The sequence below is a fragment of the Zymoseptoria tritici genome, chromosome 19, assembly GCF_000219625.1.
Source record: "Zymoseptoria tritici IPO323 chromosome 19, whole genome shotgun sequence".
NCBI classification, from domain to species: domain Eukaryota; kingdom Fungi; phylum Ascomycota; class Dothideomycetes; order Mycosphaerellales; family Mycosphaerellaceae; genus Zymoseptoria; species Zymoseptoria tritici.
Genome location: NC_018200.1, coordinates 163132 through 186724, shown reverse-complemented (window position 1 = coordinate 186724; position 23593 = coordinate 163132). Strand labels below are relative to the sequence as shown.

Here is a 23593-nt window from a genome sequence, read left to right as displayed (position 1 = left end):
CCCTCAGATGATTGACAGCGCAGACATCTGTGCGGACAAAGGACGTACCTCCAGCAGCGGAACCAACGCCCATCTCGAACTCGAGCCCAGAAAAGCTCAATGCGCCCTGGCCGCCCACCACTCTACCTCGCCCGAAGACTCCTAATCAGCATCGTCCGCCCGGGCAGCGACCGCCTGGAACAGCGACGCCTCGTGTTCAACCACCTCCTCCTGCAGCACACCCCTCATCGAGACCAGACCGCTCCCGACGTATCAGCTTGTCGGGTGAGCTAGGCACACGCGAGCTGGTGTTCCTGGTGAGAGATGACTAGTGCCTCACGCATCATCCCTTGAGAGCACCACCACAATAAGACAGGATTCGAGCGCGGCGAAAGACATGGCACGCATCGGTTTGAACGCTGCTGCGTGGACTTGCAGTTGCCCTCGCTATACTTGGTCTGGCGGGCATGGTCGTGGGGATGAAGCTCTGCCGCCGCCCACCGTATGCACTTTGCATTCCAATCCGAGCCAGACTTCGTCCCAATTGGTCCGAACGACAACGGCTTTACAATGCGCGAGATCGCTTTCCACCTGTCTTTTGGGTGGACGGAGTAGGTTGCTCAGCCTCCTCTTAGGATATCAAAATGGCGAGAACAAATTCGCCCACTGCAGAATTATGGCCTCGGATTGGAAGACAGAGTTGCCAACCGCGAAGCAAATAGGCGGTCATATGCAAGCGAATTCGATATGGTCAGGACATGGCTCGAGCAGTGCGGCAAGCCCACGAAGAACATTGATGTTAAATGGCTACAACAGCAACTCCCAAAAGTTGCGACTGCGCTTCTGACGGATTGGGGCTCGGGCGTACGCTCTTCCTGCAGGACGGTCGATACCATGAGGATGAAGTAGGCTGGGAAGTTTGAGGGACAACATTCTTGTCCACCTGCCCCACGAGCTTACGTCGATGATGCCGCAGCCGAGAGCTCTGCCAACGTTCGATTCTTGAGCGAACCGCAAACTCCTCCACCTAGGTGGGTGATCACTATCGTCTTCGCCGGAATTCGCGCGATAAGCTAGATCGTGCAGGATTGAATCTCCCAAGGATGCCACCATAGAGGCCAGGAGGCTGGCGGCAGCGCTGCACTGTACAGCAGCGACAATGGCAGCGAAGTGATCCTGGCGAGAAGCACGTATTCATCCCGTCAACGCTGCTCCGGAGGGGTGGAGAGATATACCTGCCGCAATGATACCCTCGCAGACCACGAATTTGACGAGGCGTGCCTCGCGAGCATCAGACCAGCGAGGCTCCGGAAGGCCCATTCAAGCTGTGCACTCGGTGAACCGTCTATGACTGACTTGCGCTGGGCTGGCGATCTTGATCTCGTTACTTCACGGTGCATAAGTCCGAGAACTCAGGCCGACAAACAGAGACGGTACATAGTTGCATTCTGGTAGTGAAGGTCGGGTCTGGTAGCGGAGACTAAGAAGGCTGAGGAGGCTGAGGGCGAGACAAAGGGTCCTTGAAAGCGAAAGAGCATTTCTTGATCGACGTTGAACTTGACTTTTTGCCAGAACACGGTCTTGCTGTGATGTTGCTGGCCGCGCATGCCGATCGATCGACCTGGTCCTAAGGGTGCAGCGAGGATGTTGCTGATGATCGACCAGATTGTAATGCTGCGATCAGCCTCCAGGAGCTTAACGGCGTTCTGAGATGCGTGGGTACGATCGTCGACCGGCATTCTCGGCTCTTTCAATCATAAACAGTGGTCCAATTCACTCTCGCTGGTCTAAAAGGCTGGAGTCTCGTCAAAGTCGCCATGTGCTTTCCTACACTTGCACAACGTTCGACGATCGGACGTTGAGTTCCCAAATCGTAGTGCGGTTGCTGAAGATATTTGCCACGAGTCTGCACATTCACAAGCCACATTGTGCGGTCTGCACATGCACAAGTCACCACGGACTTGTTCTGCTTCGTTCCGGCCACCGTTTTCGATGAGCTGTGCGGTTGGGTGAGATGAACTGCCGTCATGATGGCTCAGACCGGAAGTGACATGTGCAGAGTGTCGAATATGCGTTTGATTTGACCATTGCTCGGCTTTCTTTCCATGCCACCCTCCCCGCTCCTCTGCACCTCCACACCCACATCCTGAAAACTCGTCATCCTGAACTTCCCGTCGGGCCCAGCTTCCACTCTCTCCCTCCCACGCCCCTCTCACTCACTCTCTTCCCCGTTCCCCTGCCCAGAATCCCCACCAAAGATCCCCCTCACCCTCTCCGCCCTCAACCGTTCCCTCGCGGGACTCTCCATCCAAAACCCCAACCGCCAAACTACCGTAGGCCGTGGCCGAGACCAAGCCATCGAGCTCAGTTCCACTGATGCGGAGCTCGTTCACGCTGCTCTTGGTACACGCTGGGAATCTACCTGTCTGTCGGTAGACGGGACTTTCCTTCCTTTTTTGGCTCAAGCAGCATATCAAGAGCTTGCCAAAGATACCGATCTCAGACTCGCGGGGACTGAGATATCTCTCCGACACCACCACATTGTCCGCCGTATCCCAATCGCACCAAGCCCATGACCGCCACAAAGGCACAGCCGTCTTGCTGTATGTCCACATCTTCCGTCGGTCAGACCTCGATTGACATAGTAAGGGACCAATGTATCTGCACAATTATCACCCGCCACTAATCCTGCTCGAAGCCCGACTCCTCCAATGATGGTCGCCTCCGAACCGACCTGAGGGGGTTGCTTCTGACGTTGATCCCGAAGGCGCCGTTGCACGCATGCTCGGTAGCCGGCGGACTGCATTCGTCCGATGCTTGCGCTGTACAGGCGGGAAATTGTGCGCAAGAGAGAAGGCCGGGTTTGGGGGGATCGCGGGTTTGTGAGTGGTGAAGAGGCCGACGTGGAGTGCGCGGAGACACGGAGACTTGGAGGCATTGTCTTGTAGCATTGGAATGCCATTCGCCGGTCGTGTGAGGTGGCAGGAAGCACACGGTCGGCAGTGTTCTGCGCACGAATGAGATGGAGGTGATCGTGGATCGTGCCGCGCATGAGCTCGGCGGGAGGTTGTCGCTCTCGATATTGCTGTCACCTCGGCCTGAGGATCCGTTCCTCCTCTACCACTCCCCGTTCAGAATCGGTAGTGTGCCATCATCCTCTAGCTCTTCCACCGAGGCTTGCCGCAGCACTCGTTCCCAAGTTCCAGATTGTTCCATAGCAGCTTGCCAATCTCGAGCTCGAGGCTTTCAATCTGAAGGGATTGCGCGGAGCCATCCTTTGTGAGTTCGCGGTTTTGGCGGAGGAGGTCTGGGTGAGTTCGCGGTTCTGACGGAGGAGGTCTTCTCGAGTTCGCGGTTTTGGCGGATGGAGCATCGTTCTACTGCAACAATGTCAGTGGCTGGTTTCTCTTTCGATGCTCTCGATTCCGCGCGCATTCGCGAGATGGGTCAAGTCGAAGGCGCAAGAACACTCAGTGTCTATGAATGATGTTGGACCAGTTGCGCGTTTTCTTCCCAAGTGAGCTGTGGACGGATAAGCTTTGTCGGCGGATTTTTGATGCCGACAAAGATGACGACTAAGAAGCCTATGCCATGCATTCCCTGGAATCGGAGAAGGGGCGGGGCGGGGCGGGGCGGGGCGGGTTAGGCACCCACTCGAATCCAGGGAGTAAAGCTCCCTGCTTTCGACAACATGAAAGCTGTTCATGACTGGCCTCAGGCATGAAAGCTGGTCTTTTCCGCAATGATCTGACTCTATATGGATCCCCGACGCGCTGAAGACGGGCATGAAGACGGGAATGGGCCAGAGATGGTTCTTACAGAAACACCCGACAGCAACCAAATCTTGCCGACGACATCTCTCGACAAGAACGTGTACCCTTGGAACAGCACAGCCGGTTCTTTCAAGGGAGGGCAAAAGAAGCATCGTCAGGAGAGCCTCCAGTGTGCAGTAGATACCAAATTTCGTACTACTCTCCGGTTAATTCTCCGTCGAAGCATGTGTACTTCTCCTCCTCTTCCCGACGTACCCGACCCCCGGCACAGTCGTTGTTGTGTTATGCGGCTTTGCAAGGTCCGTTACTACCTCGCTGCAGTCCGTTAGCCATAGCGTTGGGCAGGGTGGATGAGAGCCCGAGTTTCGGCGGAGGCGTCGGTCAATGCGGCCTTGACCACTCATCTTCGTGGTGGCATGGAGCTGATGGGCACTGCGCGTATGGAGCCGCACACGAATGGCTGCGTCCTGGAAATAGATCAGTCGCAATTCGAAGTCACGCTGATATGCTGGTCAGTCCTTGTGACAAATCGCGATTCCATCAACTACCTTCAGAACTTGATATAAGCATTCGCTGTGCCTGCACATCTCAAACGTGGTCAAGCTTCCGGGGGCTGATCTCGACATGTGGTCAGATCCCGACCATACCGGTATACTCTCACCTCACCTCTCCGAGCTCTCGACGTGGAGGCCAATTGCGATCCATCTCTCAACCTAACCGACAGACTCTCTGCCGCGATATTGCACCTCCAGAACTTTACCCTCCTCTACTTGACCGTCTTGCACAAGGACCCCTCCTACACTCCACGTGGTACTCGAACCTACCTTCGGCTTCCTGGAACACATCACCGCCCGCCCACCGACCGAGCCACGGCGTGCTGCTAACAACGCCGACAATCCTAACATCGATAGACGACTGGAGCTTCCGGGAAGGCTATGTGGGAGGAGAAGGGAAGCAAGCCTAAAGCTGGTAGAGGTTTTCGGTGGGCAATCGTCGTCGGCGTTGACTCTTATACGCGGAGATGGCGCGTTGCTCGGGCTCGTCGTCCTCGGAGGTGCCGTCGTGGCAGGAGGTGTAGGCAGCGCCTAGTCGAGTCGATTGGGGCATGGAGGGAACATGTCAGGTGAGCGGAATACATGCTCCACGTCTGTCGGGGTAGTCTGCGTGCCCAGGGCAACCTTGACTCCCGATCTCGCCCGCTGTCGTCTCGCCGAATCAGAAAGGGCCTCTCTGGATGCTACGGACGATGCGGCGGTCTGTCCTGTACTCGCGTGCCGGTGAAGGTGTGGCGCAGGGTGTTGTAACCTCGCAGACCTCGGACGCGGCGCGACACAGTTGAGCAAGGAAGGAAGAGTTGACGGACGGGGATGTAGGCACGAGGTGGGCAGACCGCAAGGTGTCGGAGATATAGGCATGGCAACCAGCGGTGGACGAGGCGACTCGGACGACAGTGAAAACGAAATGCCACATGCGGTTCGTCCAATCGCAAGAGGGCGTTTGCGGAAGAGGAGATGGACGATGAACAGTGATGCAGTGGGGAGATGAGGTGAGGTGAGGTGACGTGAGTGTCGGTTTGAAGCCGACTTCTCTGCTGCGTCTTTGCGGGAATGCCCAAGTCGGAATGGCAATAAGAGACATTGCGTCATATGTTTCTGCCTAAGGCAGGTCGACGTCAACCTTTTCCGGCCGGTCGTTAACCTTTTCCGGCCGGTCGACAGCTTTCATGGCCGGTCGTCAACTTTCATGGCCGGTCATCAACTTTCCTCGCCGGTCATCAACTTTCATGGCCGGTCGTCAACTTTCCTCGCCGGTCGTCAACTTTCCTCGCCGGTCGTCAACTTTCCTCGCCGGTCGTCAACTTTCCTCGCCGGTCGTCAACTTTCCTCGCCGGTCGTCAACTTTCCTCGCCGGTCGTCAACTTTCCTCGCCGGTCGTCAACTTTCCTTTTCCTCGCCGGGTGTCAACCTTCCTCGCCGGGTGTCAACCTTCCTCGCCGGCGTCACCTTTCCTCGCCGGCGTCACCTTTCCTCGCCGGCGTCAACTTTCCCCGTCACGACCGGAACTCCACGAGTTGACGACCTCCATTACCCGTAAGGCACGCGAGCATTGGTTCTCTCATACTCGAGCACTCATTGCCAACACCACACCTCATCAGATCCTACTCGTGCAACATTTTCCCTGCACTGTCTCCAATCGCAGGGCAGATTTGTCGAGTCCACCCTCCGCCGAAAGATCCGCCAATGCAGACACCTAGGATCAAGATCGCGCCGATTCCCGACCGCTCGGCTCGGCAGCGACTACCTTTTCGGCAGGGCCATCGGCAAGCTCAGGCTTGAAAGTCAAGATTCCTACCCCGGTCCCGGTGCAATGCGGCATAATCAATGGCAAGCGAGACTCGGAGGAATGAAGCAAGAAGGGTCCTTGATGTAGTTCAAGCCCAGCAGATCAGGGTGAAGAGCTTGGACACCTGTACTACCCTACCTTGGGCGCTGGATTACGATTCTCGGCCATGGACATACACACATGGACCTTCAGTCTCCAATTCGAAGATGCAGTCCACATCTCCGGCGGCATTTCCAACGTCGCTTCCCTAGGCGACTCATCTGGAGCGTCATCCGCCGTCGAGCTGCACACCCTGGCAAGCGCATGCGCCGAGCAGCTGCGCGCGCAAGCTCATCGAAAAGACACGAGTTGAAGAGGGTACACTGCTTCTTTCATTCCACCCACCCGCACAAGGCATCGCAATTCTCTTTCAGCCATCACGGACCCCGGTACGACCAGCGGCCAGCGACAAGGGTCTTCTGCACCATACACAACTGTCCCAATCGATTCTGCTCGCCCAGGCCGAACACGCGGGCTGATCGTCGGGGATGCGCGAATGTGCGGAAGGAAGACGGTCCGAAGGAGGGCCGCGAGGAAGAGACGCTGAACAGGGAAGGTCGGAAGCGGGACGGAAGTGAGGAGGCGAGCCATCGGCTGGAGAGAAGAACTACCAAAAGTGGTGGAGTCAACGATGATCGGAAGAGGTAGGAGGAGGACAAAGGCGTGGGCGAAGCAGGTGGCATCAGGTGGAATGGGCGGTGAAGCAGAGGAGTGGAGGTTCAGATATAGATGGAGCGTATTATCTCTCGGCGGCGATCATCGCGAACATGGGGCGAGGGCGGATGATCCGCTTGCAATCGAGGTCCAGATTGCAATACCCTCCCTCCCGTCCCACCCAGCGTGATCGTGTCGAGAAGCTCCTCTTATTATCCTAGCTGACAGATGAGGACGAAGACACAACACACACTAATACAGCGCCTCACTTCCTAGACACGACATCCGCCGAGAACGCGCCTCACTTTTCAGTCGACTCGGACATTACGACAACTCGCTCTGGCTACCCACGCCGCCGTGCGGACTCGAAAACCCCTTACGCCCACTGCCACGGGAAGCGAGGAGAGCAAGGAGTCGCAAGCATGCTCGGTTGCAGTAACACCCTCAACGGATGGTGTGCAGACGGACCATCACTAGTAAGCACCGCCTCGTATGCGTCCTGCATTTCAAAGACCTCGGATCTGGAGACCCCACGAACTCCACCTTATCCAAGCTTTAATAGCTGACCTCAGCATTGATCATGCGTCTATCGTCAGCTTTCTCGACGCCATGGCCTTTTCTCGCCATCACTACGCAGCTCGGTGTTTTGCTTTGGCCTTCGCGCGACCGTCATCACCCTGAGATTAAGCTCCCAGCTCCTGTCAAATTGGCGAGGCGCTGTGTCTCGCGGCTGCAGCGACCACCTGCGCAGCACCTTTTCGTCGTCGAAGTCTCGCCCTGCGACCGCCGCAGTCTCCGTTTCTAGCTCAAATGGCCACACCCGCGGGACCTTTACCGATCATTAAAGCGAAAGGCACGACCTCCACAGCAGACAACCGAACTACCGTTATAATCACGCACCAACCCACAGAGTCCTCCAATTCCGTGGCGCATGCGCTTGCGGGAGCAGTGTATAGGGAGTCCGGGAACGATGCTGCCAATCTCAAGTATGCCAATCTACGTCCTTTTGTACCTTGCGAAGCGTGCTTTGGCGATCTATAGGAGGAGCAAAAGATTCCGCCAAACTCGTCTCTCTACTTCCCTTTATACCGTTTCTATCCTTCTATCTCCGTGCCTCGCTCTCTCCTCTCTCCGTCCCCTGTCTCTTCCCTCTCTCTCCCCTCTCCCTCCCTTCCTACTACCTCTGCGTAAAATCCTACCCTACAACCGCGATTAGCAGCACGTACATCCATGAGCAGGCGGAGATGGACCGCCGCGACGTGTGCTACGCCTGCAGGCTGTTTGAGGCATCAGAGCTCGACAGATCGGTTAGTAGTGAGCAGTCGCAGCAGCAGCGGTCTGACGATTCATCTCATAACCCGCCTGAAAATGTACCTCGTTGTTTAATTTCGTAGGTTGCGGCTTTCCGAGATCCGAGGAGAATGAGGGCGAGACTAACGCCCAGTGTGTCTGGTGCGGCGGGAACTCTGCTAGTCAAGGTGTCTCAACACCGAGATGAGCTGGTGCAAGCAGCGCGGCGGAAATAGCACCGAGCGTGAGAACTTCTTCAAAGACAAGGATCATCTTGGCATTCCAGAGAAGACGACACTCCGGACAACGGATGCAGGTTCATCACCCGACGACTCGGTTTTCTTTCCATTGTCGAAACTTATCACAATAGCCAACACTTTACTCCCTAGCCGACTTCACTTCACGACGTCGTTTCAGCGTTTTAGCCAAGGTTTTTGTTCTGGCACGAGGTTTTTGGTCTGGCACCAGCGGAGTTCGGGCACGGATGATCGAGAGGCATATTAGTTCTACTAATGCCAAACATCGAGAGCTGTGCTATCCGCGAGCCCAATGAACTCCCCGTTCCGACTGGTATCGCATTTCGATTCTGCAGCGCTCGCTGCTTGTCACGCTTCCGGCCAGCACGCTTACAAAGGAGTTGTTGTTCTGACACGACAGACTTATTGCTCTGGCGCGACATGCGTTTACATGCAGACATGCAGCACCACCGTCTTCGCCACAACAGCCTTCTCCTCCTACGTTCAAAAGAGGCTGCTCATTCCACCTGCTCCAGCTGCAGCCTCATCGTCGATATCCTCCCAGCCATCCTTACCGACTTCCTCCTCAACCTCGTCCTTACCACCAGCCGCAACGAACGATTCGTTGCCACCCTGGGCAGCAGCTACACGGTGTTCGCCAAAGTCCTCAGCCTCACCATCGTCGAAGTCTGGTGAGACCGTAGTAGTTCCACGTAGAGCATCTACGCCGCGAGCGCCGTTGCGTACGCCTAGGCCACCGATATCCATGTCCTCGATGTTAGAAGTTCACATGTTCGTTAGCTCGGAGACGCCGGGCGGCAGGTTGGGATCTACGGCGGTAGTTTCGAGGCTCGATCGAGAACAACCTTCTGGACGCGGACTTTACCCTGACGCCGACTCCGCAAAAGGCCTCACCTTTGTCTCGTACGGACCATCACCGTTAAGCCGGATTATCTCAACTGCCGTCGTGCTTGAGGTTCGCTCGGGTAGGAAAGGAAAAGGACGAGGCGGGGGAGAGTGGCCAACGTCCCATCCCATGTCACCAAATAGCAGCAGGTCTTCCTTCGCATCCCGCACGTCACCCTCGTTTTCACACCTCGGGGTGCAAACACCAACACCATAGCCGTGACGCGAAGATGAGGGATCGACGAAGACATCCCAACGGGAGTCGACCATGCTGACACTGTGGAGCCTTGACACCACGCAAAAAGTCCTCGTCTGCATCATCATCGTCGTTGTTCGTCTCCATCTTCGCCGCCACCAACCCCCACGAAATACTGCGTATCAGTTTTGAATCCGGTTCGATGTGGAGCAGTCGGACTTCACCAGTCTCATGTGCTTTATCGGCTTCACCTGTTTCACCTGCTACCTTGAATGGCTTCATCCTCGTCCTCTGCCATGGACACTTCCCCTCCTCGCCCAATCTAACTAATTCCAACCAAACTTCTCTACTAAGAAAGCCCAACTCCTCATCTTAGATTTATCGTACCGTCGTCGCAGAAACACCCTTCGTGCCAAAGCCGCGGCTTCAAGCAGGATCGATCCTAGAAGCGGAACCCAACCAGAAAGCGGAGAGGAGAGATTAAAGCACCAACAAGATGACGTGATCAACGATGCTGGACTGTCAAGCGGATGGACAAGTCCAAATTCCGATGAACCGCCGCACGCCCTGCAAGCCGGAGAGGATGTCCGGATCCGGGGCCGGCCGTGGAGAGTTGTAGACAGATCTGGCCGTGAAGAGGTTCGTGTCGGGTTCGTGGTGGCGAGTGAGAGTGAGGGTAGAGGTACAGCCAAGGACTTTGCGATGCATAGCCCGACCGTACTGACGTAGCGTCGCGGGCGGTGATGATTCTCGAAAAGGAGGGTCGGCGGAAATGTTTGGGCCGTTCAGTAGAAGACTCCCCCACCTTGTGATCGGTTCTGCCCGATGTGGCAGAGAGGTATATGATGTTCGTTTGACGAAGTGCTTGAGAACGGCAGGATGGGTTGCGCGGATGTTTTGAAAAGCGTCAGTCAGCGAATGGAAAAAACAAAGATCTTCGACAATCGTTTTGAAATGCCCATATACTTAGGATGGCACGAACAGTTTTCATCTCCGACGCTTGAATATTAATGTCCTGTCATCGTCCCTTCTTCCAAAAGAAGATCGTGCTCGAGACTCTGGCAGCCTTTCCTCGCTTCTGCAACGAATCTTCCACGTCGACGTCGAGCCATCTGAGAGATTATCGAGCCCCCAGCAACACCGACCCCGCCTGCTCTGCCGCTCTCTCCATCCGGCGGACAACCTGCCGTAGCGTCTCCGGCGGCCGATCTCCTTCCAATCCGTCCACCTCCAATCCCGGTGGCACCTCGTCATCTTCATCGTGCCCCCAGTCGTCGCCGTACCTCTGCTCCAGCACCCAACATCGGCGTCTCCAACCTCGAGCCGCCTCCCTTCCTCCTCGTGTCCCCCTCCCAAACCGGGAAAGCCATCCCCAGCCCGAGAAGCTGGTGAAAGAAGGCGCATAATCAATCCACTTGGCTCCGCCATCTACCCGTCTGGCTGGCCAACGTTGGGTCCTTTAAAATGGACAGTGCATTGTCAGAGGCCGTTTTCAGCTTCGTCGGCCCGTTGTGTTCTCCCTCTCGCCACACACTGGTCCTTTCGTTGGGGTGCCCGGGATCGCTTTCCTCGGGTCGGAACACGCCTTGAAACCCGCTTAGAAGTAGCGATATACATCCTGGCCGCGCTGCTGATTGAGTTTGTGTTTTGTCAAAGCGGACGTAAAGCTGGCAAAGCGGACTCCAAAGAGGTTTGTGCTGTCTGCTAGCTGGGGGAGGAGCGAGGATTGGAGTGTGGCGAGAGCGGCGACGGTGGAGTTGAACTGGGAGAGTTGGTAGTTAAGGAGCATAAGCGGACTAGGATGGTTAGAGGTCGTCATAGGCCAGGGAAGAGTATACGTGCGGGCATTGCGGCAGACGATGGAGCGGACGGCGAGGCTTTGGATCTGCGAAGCGCCGTGGGCGGCTTTTTGCATAGCGGCGCAGGAAGCGGAGGAGGACTGGAGGATAATAAGGGTAATGTTCCTGTCGTGGGAAAGGTAGTGTCAGTTCTTGACAATGCGAGTAAGAGGAGGAGAGGCTGGACATACCACATCTCCTCCGCGGATTCTACGCCATGATTGCCCAGGTCCTCGTCTACCGGCGTGTCGAAGCGGGGATATTTGTATGGGTCTTTTACCCAGGGAGGCGGAGGACAGCACCATCATGAATTGTCGTGCGCCGGCGCCCAGGCTTAACGGAAAACGGCGTGGGAACACGGGCCGCGGTAGCGTTCTGCCGAGATTTCAATAAGCTTGCAGGCGGATGCTCGAGTGTGTGCACGCAAGGCGGCGTTGTTCTTCAGCTCTTCGAGGGCAGAGGCTATATAGTAGGTGGCTTTGACAAGATCGTCGATGTGCTCAGGCGTGGTGGGAAGAGCAACCATATAAAGAAGGCGACAAGGCAGCAGGCCACAAGCTTCCGCAGCCACTTCCAGAAGTTGTGTTGCCAATGAGGTTGAAATCTTGCTGTGCGATCCTGGTGCGACGGCTTCTCCAGGGCATCGTCTTGGTAATGGAGGGTGTTGGAGGTTTCTCGGTGTTGCAGGGGTTTGACATGAGTTTCTCGAGGTCGAAGGGCGTTGAACTCTGTGGAAGACGGAATAATCCTGGACTATGGTGCATTCGCGTGGTTGGTGTAAAGTGGGACGCAAGTGTCTCGAGACAACTTGCTGCCAAGTCGTGGCACTCTTCTATCCTCTGACTGCTCGAGAGCTTCGCAGTGCCATGCGCCAGCCGGAGAATATGTGCAGGGCCAATTTCGAGCCTGCTCGGCGAAAGGGGGCAGAGTCCTGGGCGCGTAGGCTGTGCGAATTCACCATGATCGGGGGGTGTGGCCGGATCTCGATGCGCAGCAAAAGTTGCAAGAGTCCGTGCATGCGTCACAGATCCGAAGGGCGGGCGTTGATGCTGAGTACTAGTACAACTGCATTCCAGACGAATGCCGGGCGGAAGTCGACTTAATCCAGCAAGAGGACACTGCGGGCAGACAACGTATAGCGATGCCATTACGTAGAGAGACCACCGACGAGTGTGTGGTGAAGCTCGATCATCGTTAGGTTGATTGTCTTGCGTTGATCAACGTGTGTGCTGGGGTCCTGCCAGGGACATGGTAGAGGTGACCCAGAAGCAGTTGTTGTGAAGTTCAACTTCTGACTCGCAGTGACACACTCGCAGAGAGCAAGGTACTCAGACATGTCTTTCGTCTGGTCCGGCTGCGAAAGACTCCTCGCAGCTGGCACCTTTCAGCGCTGAATTCCGTAAGTCCATTTGTACATCCAAACGTAGGGTGGGAGGGAATCGCAGGCCGAGCCAAGTAAACAGTCGACAATTTGTAACTGCGCTACATCCGGAGGGTGTCGTAAACAAGTGTCGAGGAAGTTCTTTCGTGGCCATTGTAGCGACGACGCCGGACGTGAACGAACGGAGCAAGTGCCGGTCGCAACACGAAATGAGTAGGTGTCCTCTTGCAGGAATGCCGAATCGTCGCCGCCAGCCAGTGCTGAGCCAAAGTGACACCGGCACTGCGGTTGCAGGCGTTCGCGCTCTTGTCTCTTGCTATGTCCTCGGTCGACAACAAGTTTCGCCGCCTACGCAGGCGACTGAATCGTGCGAGATCGACATACTCATCGCCTGCTGGTTGAGAGACTGTAGAGGCTTTTTGATGGCCGCAAGGTTGCCCTGAGCTCTATCGCCGCAACGCTATGCATCAGCAGATTGGCTGCGGCTGTAGAATTAACCATGGCGTTGAATGGAGTCCAGGGAACGTTGTCCGCATCCCCTACATTCCTTGATAGGAGCGAAGGTCGACTGCATCGGTCCGGATCGCGTATTTACTTGCGGCCACAATGAGAGCGTCAACTCAGGTGCAACAAGCATGTTGTCGGAAAGCAGCCGGAGTAAACTTACCCAGACCGATAGCAGATCGACTCCGGTTCGAGCTGACAGCACCGGCTTCGCGGCGTTATGTGTTGGCCTTGAAGATGGAGAAGGAGTCCAGACGCTGGACTGGACGGATCTCTTGCCGGAATGGATGATCTGAAAGTCGCGATGGAGGGCCTGTGGGGTCGCTGCAACTGCGCATGTTCCAGCATTACAGTTGGGTAAAATCGTGAGGTTGCCAATTGAATGCCGCGTGAGTTCGCTGCTGAGAGTTCCTAGATGTTTTGTTGCGCGAATGCATGTCTGTCCATGCCTGGCTGGGTGGCCGTACCGATGCCGTGCTGGCTTGCTGATAATCTTGCATTGCATTGAACAGCTTGGATCACGTGGGCTTCACAGGACCTTGATTGCCCTGGTGATGTTGTGATGTTGTGATGTTGAGCGTTGTTCAGGGGTGGTGAGACATTGGATGTCACGACGTCTCTCGTCGAGATGTTCATGCCTGAGGCAGAAACGAAACCTTGAAACGGTACAGACCACACTCTCCATTCCTCGAAATCTCATCAATCGTAATACGTCGACCAGTGGCCCACCTATTCCACACAGCAACGACGAGCATCGGGAAGAGCATCCTGTTCACGCGAACAACGAGCATCGGGAACATCAAAGAACCTACTCGAAGGTGTTTTTGAGGTCAGATTGACCAGGCCCGAACTCGACTCAGACGACGAGAAAGTGGACAAGAAGCAAAAGAAGCCAATGGGTCTCGCCAATCCGCTCGAGAGGCGCTGAAGTTACAAGCAGTTGGAGGAGGAGGACAATGCGGAGGAAGCAGGCGACGAGGAGGGAGACGGCCGCAGCGTCGATGACATGCTTGGATATTTGACAAAGAGATTGGTGTGCGGAGAACAAAGGGCATCTTGCCAAACGGCCATGTTCCACGTGATGAGTCAGGGCGAAACGGTCAGCTGCTGCATGAAGAGCCGGAGAGATGTGGACCTGAGCAAAACAGAAAACGAGAACGCCGCAGAGCGATTCGATACAGATCAAACTCCATGAAACCAACCTCTCAAATTGGAACCCTGTCAAGGATCCATCACACGACTACCGGCTTTTTGCGAGCATTCCGCGATGAAGACGCAGCGAAGCGCCCAATGAGTGAGCAAGGCGTGCATCAAGGTTGTGCTACTACGGGGATGGAAAGTTGCGAGCTTCTTCCGGACGGCGCAGCTTGCAAACGGACATGCAAGGCCTTGGGTCAGCTTACTCCTTCAATTGTTGCATGGGCCCGGCAACCTCCTGTGGGCCAACAGATCATACGCGAAGCGGCGCAACGCCACAGCTACGCCCCCCATGACATTAGAACAACTGCAGTACCATCAAAGGCTATGCGACGAAGCTACGCAGTTGTTACTCCCCTCGCGGGCTCATCCACCTCGGAACTCACTCCTCGACTGCGAGGGTCGTTCGGCATCGCCAGCTTGCTCCGTCTCGTCCGGTTCGGACAGACAGCGCGGTCGCCAAGGTCATTACTGTTTCCAAGTGCTCGACGAGCGCTGCGCCTTGATCGGAGTCAAGAGAAGAAAGGGTTAAGGGATCAGTAGTTTCTTCAATCAGCATTCCGGCCCGAGGCAGCCTTCCTGCAGTGCGCGCGTCTGATAACCACGAACGAGCGTTACAGCGGAGCTTGGTGCTGTTCAACCACGGCATCGAGATGAGCCCATCCACAAGCACGGTCCAGTCAAATCAAGAGATCTCGTTGGATACCGCGATATTCCTCTGGGCCACTTGCTCACTTGAGCGCTCTCATCTTTCACAGTACCAGCTCAGCTGAAGATCAGCAAGCTTTACTCCGAGCGAGCTGCATCGAGAACGAATGCCGCAAACTTGGAGGCGACACATGGATTGGAGCCGTCCATGAACAGTACTGGCATGCAGCCGATCACGAGCCTGGCTTGGCTCACTCGAGACATCTCGTCGCATACCATTGATACCGCGAGCTTCATCCCCCGAGCGATCCGGGCCACGCCTGTCCACTGCAATCTCCAGGACCTCACACAACGAACGGAGATTCCGCAACCTTGGCGCCTGCACACGACGAATCTACGGGTTTCAACAAGAACATCTGCCATCCCACAATTCAATCCTCGCATCGTCACTTATATAATGCGGCCCGGACGTCGAACGCTCTCTCCATGCTCGTTCTATCAAGAACGACCCGAAGGCACGAATCCACCGTCCTCGGTCTTCGATCAGCGCTCTTTTGAAATGCTGCAAGTTGTTCACAACCAGCGCAACGGAGATGAAGGCGGTTCACTTCGTTGACGAGTACAAAAATTTCATCCCGCATCTGCCGCACCCTCGTTCTCGGGGCAAGAGAGCGCTGTACACCGTCACGGAGTGCTTCCGACCGTGTCCTGGTGATAACGCGGAGGCGGGATATCTTGACTGGGACTTTGAGCTTTTGTGAATAACTTTGGGATTGGTTTCAAGACATTGGGCACCTGTTCAACGAGAGGCAACCCTGAATACCCATCGTGACAGTGCTTTGCCTCAAACACATTCAAAGCTTCACAACCTTTCACGTTCTCGTGCCCTTGCACTTCACAGCATACATCAGCTATCTCCTGTCGTGCTACATTCAAAAACTTCATGCCATGTTTCCGTAGCTGCGGCTGTGGAGCCTGTTGCCAGCGAGCGCATTCGGGGCGTAGTCGACCTGCACTGCTTCGTGCCTGGGAGAGTACCTCGGACGAAGGTCGTATCTTGCCATGGTGGACTTCGTCGATGGTGATGATGATGAGGATGAGGTTGTCGTTGTTTGCGAGTTCATGTTGAGGAGAAGCAGTGAGGAAGTGAAGACAATCGGAGCTGCATCCCTCCGAGCTAAGACCTCTGCTTCAAATCATGTACCTCGAAGCATAATGCCACCGCATTTGCTTGTGACGGATTGTACAACCAGACATGCCTCGTATCTTCTTGGAAGTGCGCTCTGCGCAAAAAGTCACCACGGAGCATAACGAGAAAGTGGTACTCAACGGCCTAAGCGAGCAGCCAGCCTCTCCAGCAGGAGGTCACATCGAACTACGACATGCATGCGGTACTGCCCAGGTCCCGTTCTCGTCTTTAGAGGACGTGTTCGACAGTCAAACTGATCATCATAGGAAATGCCAAAGCATCACCTCTTACAATGACGAGCGATGTGCAGCGCAAGAACTCCGCATAGCGCTCCATTGGCATCCGCAGTGCAACACGATGTATGAGACGATTCGAGAGTCCGAAGCCTGAGCGATCATATGTCCCGCCGCAGATGTACACGCCGGCTCACAGACGACGATGCCAGGACCCTTGAGCCGCCAGCTCACGGTGACAAGTCGTTCCCTGAGCATGCCCCTCGAGTACTCATCGCTTCCGCTCTATCAACGGCTTCATCCGCTGTATGTAGCGATTTGCAGCGTCTTCAAGAACATGATTCCGGTGTCTTCAAGGCTCTGGCTACCGGTACGGCATCCGCTCGGCTCGCTTCGCTATCGTGCGCATGCTTTGTACTGCTGCCTGGGAAGTCACACCGCCTCGCTGCTACGCTCGGCCAAGCGCCCGCAGACGATGTGCCAACGTCCAGCCACGATCGATGCCCGGTGACGATTGCTGCCACCAATGCTTGCGGAGGTGCGTGTTTCTGTTCAATCGGAAGGTCAAAATATGGAAGTCGAAGGGATGGCGAATGCTGATTTTCCACTCAGGAGGCCAATGTCGGCTGGATGTTAGTAAGCTCTTCTTCCAGCACCCGAGTATGAGCCCAGCGGCTTGAAGCTTTGCATGAAGCTGGAAAGGGCGGCCACCTTGACGCTTCGATCGAACGTGGACGTTGCTGAGCAGATGTAAAGGCATATTGGAACACGTTGTTAGTTCCTCGCGATGCAAGAATAGACATCTTGTTATGCTCCACTCCAGGGACATGTTCGATCCGAGCACTTTGGAGCAGATGAGAGGGTTCGAAAACGTGTGGCAGAACAATGCTGGCATGATTCCCTTCCAGTGCGACGGGCGTAGTTGGTTTTTTGTGTCCTTTGAGAATCTCCACTGTCCGATGACCAACGACAACGACATCGCATCCACTGCCCTACACTATACTGCCCTGCACCGCACTGCACTGCGCTGCCTCCAGGACATCCAAAAACATCCATCCCCGACTCTACCCTCGACGAAGCCAGACCGACCACCCATCCTGCACCCTGCAAAGTATCCATCTGCCGTATGTTCTCTGTCCATGCGTTTTGTTCTCGGCTCCACGCAGCGAAGAGGGAGGCAGAAGTCGGGTAAGAGGACGGGCGAGGGCGGATGGGGAGTTGGCGAGGGCGCTGGCGGAGGAGGAGTAGCAGCGGCGGTAGCACGAGACGCATGCGCCGGAAGCCGACCAGGAGAATGAGGGGGTGGAGGAGGCTGGTTGAGAGGAATGGTAGGTAACGATATCATCATCAGACATCTTGACGGACCACCCCAAATGGTCGTCAACCTTTGACGCCTAAACGCCCAAACTGCACATTCCCAATTCCCAAACCAAACACCGACACGACACGACACGACACGACACGACACGGAAAGTTTCAGCGCCGGCATCAAAGATGGCTCACAACCAATCAAGATGCCGAGGATTGGACTGCCTCTCCTACAATACTACAGCATCGACCAACACCTGGCATGACCTGATCGGACCAGCTTCGAGAGATCATCCCTCCTTCTCCACGACTGACAGCCAGATCTAGACCTCTTCTCCGCCATTGTTGTCGGCGTCTCCTCCGTCCTGGTCAGCGCTACCAGGCTCCGCTCCCTGATCTTGTTACCCTACACCCATCGAATTTGCTACGGCAACCACTACAGCGACAACGACGGAGCCGGCGATAGTCGACTACGGTTCATGCTTGAATTCGACGGGAGCCGTCATGCTCTGTCCGGTACCGAATGTGATAAAGATGGGATCGGAGAGGAACGGAGGCACAATTGGCAGAGATGAGAGGATGGGATGGCGGGAAGAGGGAGCTTGAGTTGAGGGTCAGGGCACAACGAGAGTGAAAGAAGAAGGAGAGGATGGACCAGTCGATTTCACATAGCGTTGTACGCACGGGCGGTGAAGCTCGACTGCTGGGCCTTGAGGATCAGTAGTAAGCTACTGTTGTAGCTTTTGGAATGCTCCTCGTCTCCGCTCAGCTTGTGACATGGTATAATGGATAAACCGGCGACCACCAACATATCCTTCACTTTCTGGTATGCCCTGGCCCTGTTTCCAGCCGCTTAGCACAAGCGACCAGGGACACGGACACTCTAGGCAATGCAAACGGATCGGCCAGGCGTTCGAAGAGGTTGGCATCATCGACAACGCAGCAAGAAGACTCACTTCGGCCGCGGACCTGCAGTGCGTGCAGCCGAGGAGAAAGGCGTTGATGAGCGCGACATTCGCAGAACAGCCCTGTTCGCGTGCAATCACGGGAAAAGAAGGTCTATTGCGACAGTCCCTAGACTCCCTTGTCTCCTCTGGCCTCTCAGATCTGGTAGAGTCTGCAGCCATCACCGGCATGACCAGCCGCGGAGACAAGCCGGCCCTCCACCGCTATACATTCATTACCACCACCTCAATCGTTACTGATTCCCTGCCAGCGTCTTCGGCTCGATGAGTACTACGATCGCCGTCACCAAGTCAATGTGCCACCACCCTTCACCCACCCGGGCGGCCAGCTTGATCCGCAAACCCAGCCGATCGATCTGTCATCACTACGCAGCCGTACAACCACTAATCCAAACAAACAGCATGTCGAGCTCGATTTCGTCGCTGCGTGCTGCGACCTCGTTTGAAAGTTACCTCGATACCTCGTCACGTTATCGCACGATTGCCTCAATCGCTGCAACTCGACTTGCATAGGAAGCTAACAACCCCGGCCAATCTACGGCGCTGGAACTTTGTCCAAACGATGAACGTCTACCTCTCAGGCCGACTATTGCAGACCTTGCCACGGCAAGCTGGCATTCACTGCCATGCACGTAGCAAGGTGCAAGCGCCGAATGATAGTGTTTCCAGAACTTTCGCCGTGGCATCACTGCGTCAACTCGCAGAGCGTGGCGTCTCACGACATTGCAGCGACTGGATTCATCTGTTCAATGGCCTACCTCCGAGCCGTCAGTCCCCACTCTACACCCCATCTTCCACCATGCTGTTTTGCACATCCGGCCGAGTGCAACACCTTCGCACCGGCGATGCGAGCAGCTATTGAAGCGGACAAGGAAAAGCCTCTCGAGTGCCTTATTGCCCAAGCCCTCCCACAGCTGGGTACACTTCTCAAGCGCATGGAGTCACGCCGTGTGCACAAGATGCGTACGCCACCATGTCACGGCTCGCAATAGTAATGGAGCGACGTAATCGTCAACGGAAAGTCGCCCAGAATCGAGCAGGTTGGTGCTCCTTAACCCTGATAAAAGGACCAACGACACTTTCCTACGATCAAAGCTGGCAACCAAGATCGCCGGTCGGCCCTACCAAGCCGGCAACAGTAGCCAGCGCCGGCTCCTCTGTCGGCTGGCGATGTCGTCGAACCGTCCCTTCCGGTCCTGCCAGCCCCCTTCTTCCCTCAACCTACCCCTCAGCCATCCGGCGATCCATCCGCACACGAGCTGCACGCCGCTGGCCTTCCTGCCAAGTGTAGTCCGCTGTTGCAGACTTGGCAGAACCAGATCGACGGTGGGACACAGTAGTTGGCAAGAGTATGCCGTTGGCATATCAGACAAGATCATCGGGTTCGCGGCTGAATTGTCAGCAAAGCACTGCTTGGAGGCGGAAGGATCGCGAGGTTGGCCGTGGCAGGGAGGTAGGTGGTGTGTACTGGGATGGAGAGGCTGGCGACGAGGTGTCCCCGGCGATCACTTGGCTCGTGGCCGGTCAGGCAATCCTGTGGCATGTCATCGCTGCACAAGCTCTCGTGGGCGTTGCAGACTCGCCGGCAGGGGATCCGGGAGAAGACTAGTAAAAGGCGTTGGCCGGCAAAATGCCTACGCGGCTTGAGGGGGACTGTAGTGAAAGGCGTTTGTGGACAGGATCGGAGAGCGTTTTGAGCGCATCGCGATGGCGTCGATTGCGTGCACACTTGGAGGATTTGGTTCGCCCTTTGGAAGTTCGGCGTCGGTTGTCTCGTGTGTAGAGGCAGTCGGTTGGCCTTGTTGCCAGGCCAGATCAACCACTTTTCCCCCTTTTTTTTTCGACACGATCAATTTTTTGCCCACGCAATACACATCAACCCTGCCGTATGCACCTGCGTCACCGCTATTGTTCGGGAAGTACACCTATATGCATCTCACTCCCTCTTCTAGCATCGAGCGACAAGGATGCTGCATCGTGCACCTAATGCATGCATGCATACATTCATCCATGCGTCTATCTCGCGATGCGATGCAATGTATACCTATGTATCTATCCAGTCTACATGCGTACATCACTCTTTGTACCGTTTGCCGTAAGTCGTCTGCGAGAGTTGGCGAGGGAATGCGAGCATGCCGAGGAAGCAACAGGGATAGATCGAGCCAGTCTTCGGCCCATGGACACGGACCGCATGGCCCCCTTCTCACCATGCAGTATTCGATTCCACGGACTCTTCCAGTAAGAGGCAAGTATTCGACCGAAAACAGCCAGGTATTGTTCGTCGCTTACCCGTCGTCCATGACCAATCATCGTGCCAATTCAAGTCCCGCTGCCCTTCGCATTGAGTTTGCTCGCGATGCTCACTCTCCGCTTCGACTCGAGCACTCCCCTCTCCAACCCCGGGCAACTGAGTGGAGCCATTTTCGCTGCATGATTGAGTAAGCCGAAATCGTAGGTGAGATCGTGGTAGTATGTGAAGTCGGGGTTCGAGGCGAAGTTAGGGTCGATGGTGGAGTTGAGGTGCCAAGGAATATTACGGATCGCAGCTGGAAAGGTTGGTCGACTACGTACTATACACGACGGTGTTGTCGATGTGTAGCCAAAATCTGAAGTCCGAGAAAGGTCGCAGTCGCCTGCAGAGCCACGATTGCTGGAGAGGAAGGCGGAAAGACGACGGACCTACTAGCTGACTCTGAGAGGAGGCGAGAGGAGGCGAGAGATTGCGACACTGCAACACTGTTGAGATGTTCCAGTCGGAGAAGAAGAAGAAGAGGGCTTACATAAGAAGGACTGGAGTAGTTCCATGTTTTGGTCCAGGCCATTGCTGCGTCAGCGCCCTACCTAATAAAGATAGAACTGACGATTGGACGATGAGGCACACCTCCCATGAAGGCAGCCAGATCCCCGCCGCCGTCGCCGTGCAGAGGCCAGTGCCCACAGCAAGGTGCAGCATTGGACTAGACTGCACTAGAAGGCAACATCGAAAGCGGCGGTCGTGCCGCCGGCGATAAGGTCGTTGGGAAAGGGGTGGACTAAGGAGACGAGCCGAGACGACACGGTTGTCCTTAAGTGCCATGCTCTTGAATGTGCCCTGCTCTGCGCTGCTCTGTCCTGTTCTGTAGGTCTTTAAGAGGAAGCCGCACTCGCACGCATATCCGGCTGGATGAGCTGTAGCATAGGGTATGGTGGAAGCGGGCCAGAGACGCAACCACGAAGATGGAACCAGGTCGGGTCACAGCTAGTCGAGACTTGGATTAAGAGGGCGGGGTGGGCGTGACAGTGCTCGACGTGAGAGAATTTCTCTCCATGCCGACTGGCATAAGCGGGTTGCACTGGTAAACCTCACTCCGAATAGTAGACGTGTGCAACAGAAAGTATAGAAGAAAAGCCCGATCGCGTGCTCTCGGCTTTCCTAAGTTGGTCGTGGAAAAAACCTCTCAACCTCCGAGATAGTAAGCATTCACAAGTTGCGCCTCAGCTCGGCGAGATGTGGTCAGATGCTGCTCCTCGGGCTTTGGATTAGGACTAGAGACATAGACACATTAGACATCCATCCGACAAACCACCTAGGCATCTCCTCTTAATTAGTGTACACACTCGCTCTTATGCTCTCCGTTCCATTAAGTCCCGCTCCGCTCGTGAAGATTCTTCCTCCCCGTCTCGGCTTAATAGTGCGCTCGCGAAGAATGGGCCAAGCTTAGCCGCAAAACCCCAGGTCAAAGGAAAGAGGGAGCGGCGAGACAAGAAGAGGGTGGCTAAGAGCACCATGCCTAAGCGGCAGACGGAGATGTCCCAGCTTCAGAGTCAGCCTAATAGAACAAGGGACGCTTTTTTCGCCCGTGCTTCGTTCATTAAGGAGCAAAGCGAGCACAGGAATTAGAGGCAATTCAAAATCCGACGACCCGGTGGAAAGACGCATGGATGTCTGCGAGAAGTGTCCGGTGTTTGTCCCGGCTGAGTTGGAGAGGCTAGCACGACCAGCCGTCGACGTTAGAACTGGCGGGAGTAATTTGCTAGGCTTTCGAGATAGGACCGCGAATCGGATTAGAGTCGGCAGGTATGTGCTTCCCGCGCCGGAGAAGCCGGTTCACGGTAGGTCGTGCAGATCTTAGGCGTTCTAGCAGAGCAGCGGGATGTCCTGTCGTCCTCCGGCTCGGATTCGGTCGTAACGCCGGAGTGATTTGGCTCGCTTCCTTGGTGGGTCGAGAGTTCGTCGCAGATCTGGAATGCTAATAGCGTCGACCATATGGTTTTCTAGATCAGTACATTTCATAGGCGAGGCTGTGTTCGGCGTAGTAAATGAGACTGGAGTGCGGTAGGAGGGGCTTGCGCCGCCATAGGTAGTGTTGCTAACTGATAGCAAGACGGAAGAGGTATGTTGCGGTCGTGCCGATTAATCGTAAGTCGGACAAAAGAGGTGTGTCGCGGTTGTGCTAATTAATGGCACATCGGACGGAAGAGGTGTGTCGCGGGTCATGGACCGTCCTGGTAGTTCCGTTCAGTGCTCGAGGGGCATTCTCGGTGGAGGTAGCGCCGTTAACGAGCTGTTAGCACTGCTAATCTATCGAATAGTTGCTTCGCCTACAGACCGACCTTCGCACCAGGACGAATCTTTTGCCTCTCTGCTACGTTGCTTCTACTAACTAATAACAGCCACCGATTCCTATCTCTATAGCTAACTAACCGAATCCGAGCATTAGAGCTGCCTTTGTCGAGCCGGTTATTAGAACGTCGCCTTTGTTCGGAGTCCTACTCGTGCAGGTAATCTTGCCTACCTCTTAAGCGCGGCCCGGATGTCTGCTCGTAACAGGACTAACCCCGCTACAATTGGGCCCTCTTCATTCGTCGATCGGACTATACGATATGCCGTCTGTCTCTTTTCGAGAACTCCATAGACTCTTGCGGAAGAACCCG

The 23593-nt window shown here is 55.5% G+C and overlaps 5 protein-coding genes across 5 annotated transcripts; 2 read left to right on the top strand and 3 right to left on the bottom strand.

Moving 5' to 3' along the window:
• Positions 1 to 5500: 5500 nt before the first annotated feature.
• On the top strand, positions 5501 to 7296 carry MYCGRDRAFT_106678 (uncharacterized protein; the record flags this gene model as incomplete). Its single annotated transcript, XM_003847011.1, has 1 exon — positions 5501 to 7296. The coding sequence occupies one exon, from the start codon at positions 6276 to 6278 to the stop codon at positions 6780 to 6782; it is 507 nt and encodes a 168-aa protein (XP_003847059.1).
• A 1522-nt stretch (positions 7297 to 8818) lies between these two features.
• Positions 8819 to 9490, bottom strand: MYCGRDRAFT_97939 (uncharacterized protein; the record flags this gene model as incomplete). The annotated part of the gene is made up of 2 exons (XM_003846953.1): positions 8819 to 9085; positions 9230 to 9490. 2 exons carry the CDS (start codon positions 9488 to 9490, stop codon positions 8819 to 8821), a joined length of 528 nt encoding a protein of 175 aa, XP_003847001.1.
• A 1523-nt stretch (positions 9491 to 11013) lies between these two features.
• On the bottom strand, positions 11014 to 12590 carry MYCGRDRAFT_97938 (uncharacterized protein; the record flags this gene model as incomplete). The annotated part of the gene is made up of 3 exons (XM_003846952.1): positions 11014 to 11380; positions 11446 to 11491; positions 12551 to 12590. 3 exons carry the CDS (start codon positions 12588 to 12590, stop codon positions 11014 to 11016), a joined length of 453 nt encoding a protein of 150 aa, XP_003847000.1.
• Positions 12591 to 16046: 3456 nt separating this feature from the next.
• On the top strand, positions 16047 to 18041 carry MYCGRDRAFT_97937 (uncharacterized protein; the record flags this gene model as incomplete). The annotated part of the gene is made up of 6 exons (XM_003847012.1): positions 16047 to 16227; positions 16606 to 16712; positions 16839 to 16944; positions 17019 to 17042; positions 17444 to 17530; positions 17959 to 18041. 6 exons carry the CDS (start codon positions 16047 to 16049, stop codon positions 18039 to 18041), a joined length of 588 nt encoding a protein of 195 aa, XP_003847060.1.
• A 2957-nt stretch (positions 18042 to 20998) lies between these two features.
• MYCGRDRAFT_97936 (uncharacterized protein) lies at positions 20999 to 21484 on the bottom strand (the record flags this gene model as incomplete). The annotated part of the gene is made up of 3 exons (XM_003846951.1): positions 20999 to 21249; positions 21363 to 21407; positions 21460 to 21484. The coding sequence occupies 3 exons, from the start codon at positions 21482 to 21484 to the stop codon at positions 20999 to 21001; spliced, it is 321 nt and encodes a 106-aa protein (XP_003846999.1).
• Positions 21485 to 23593: the final 2109 nt, after the last annotated feature.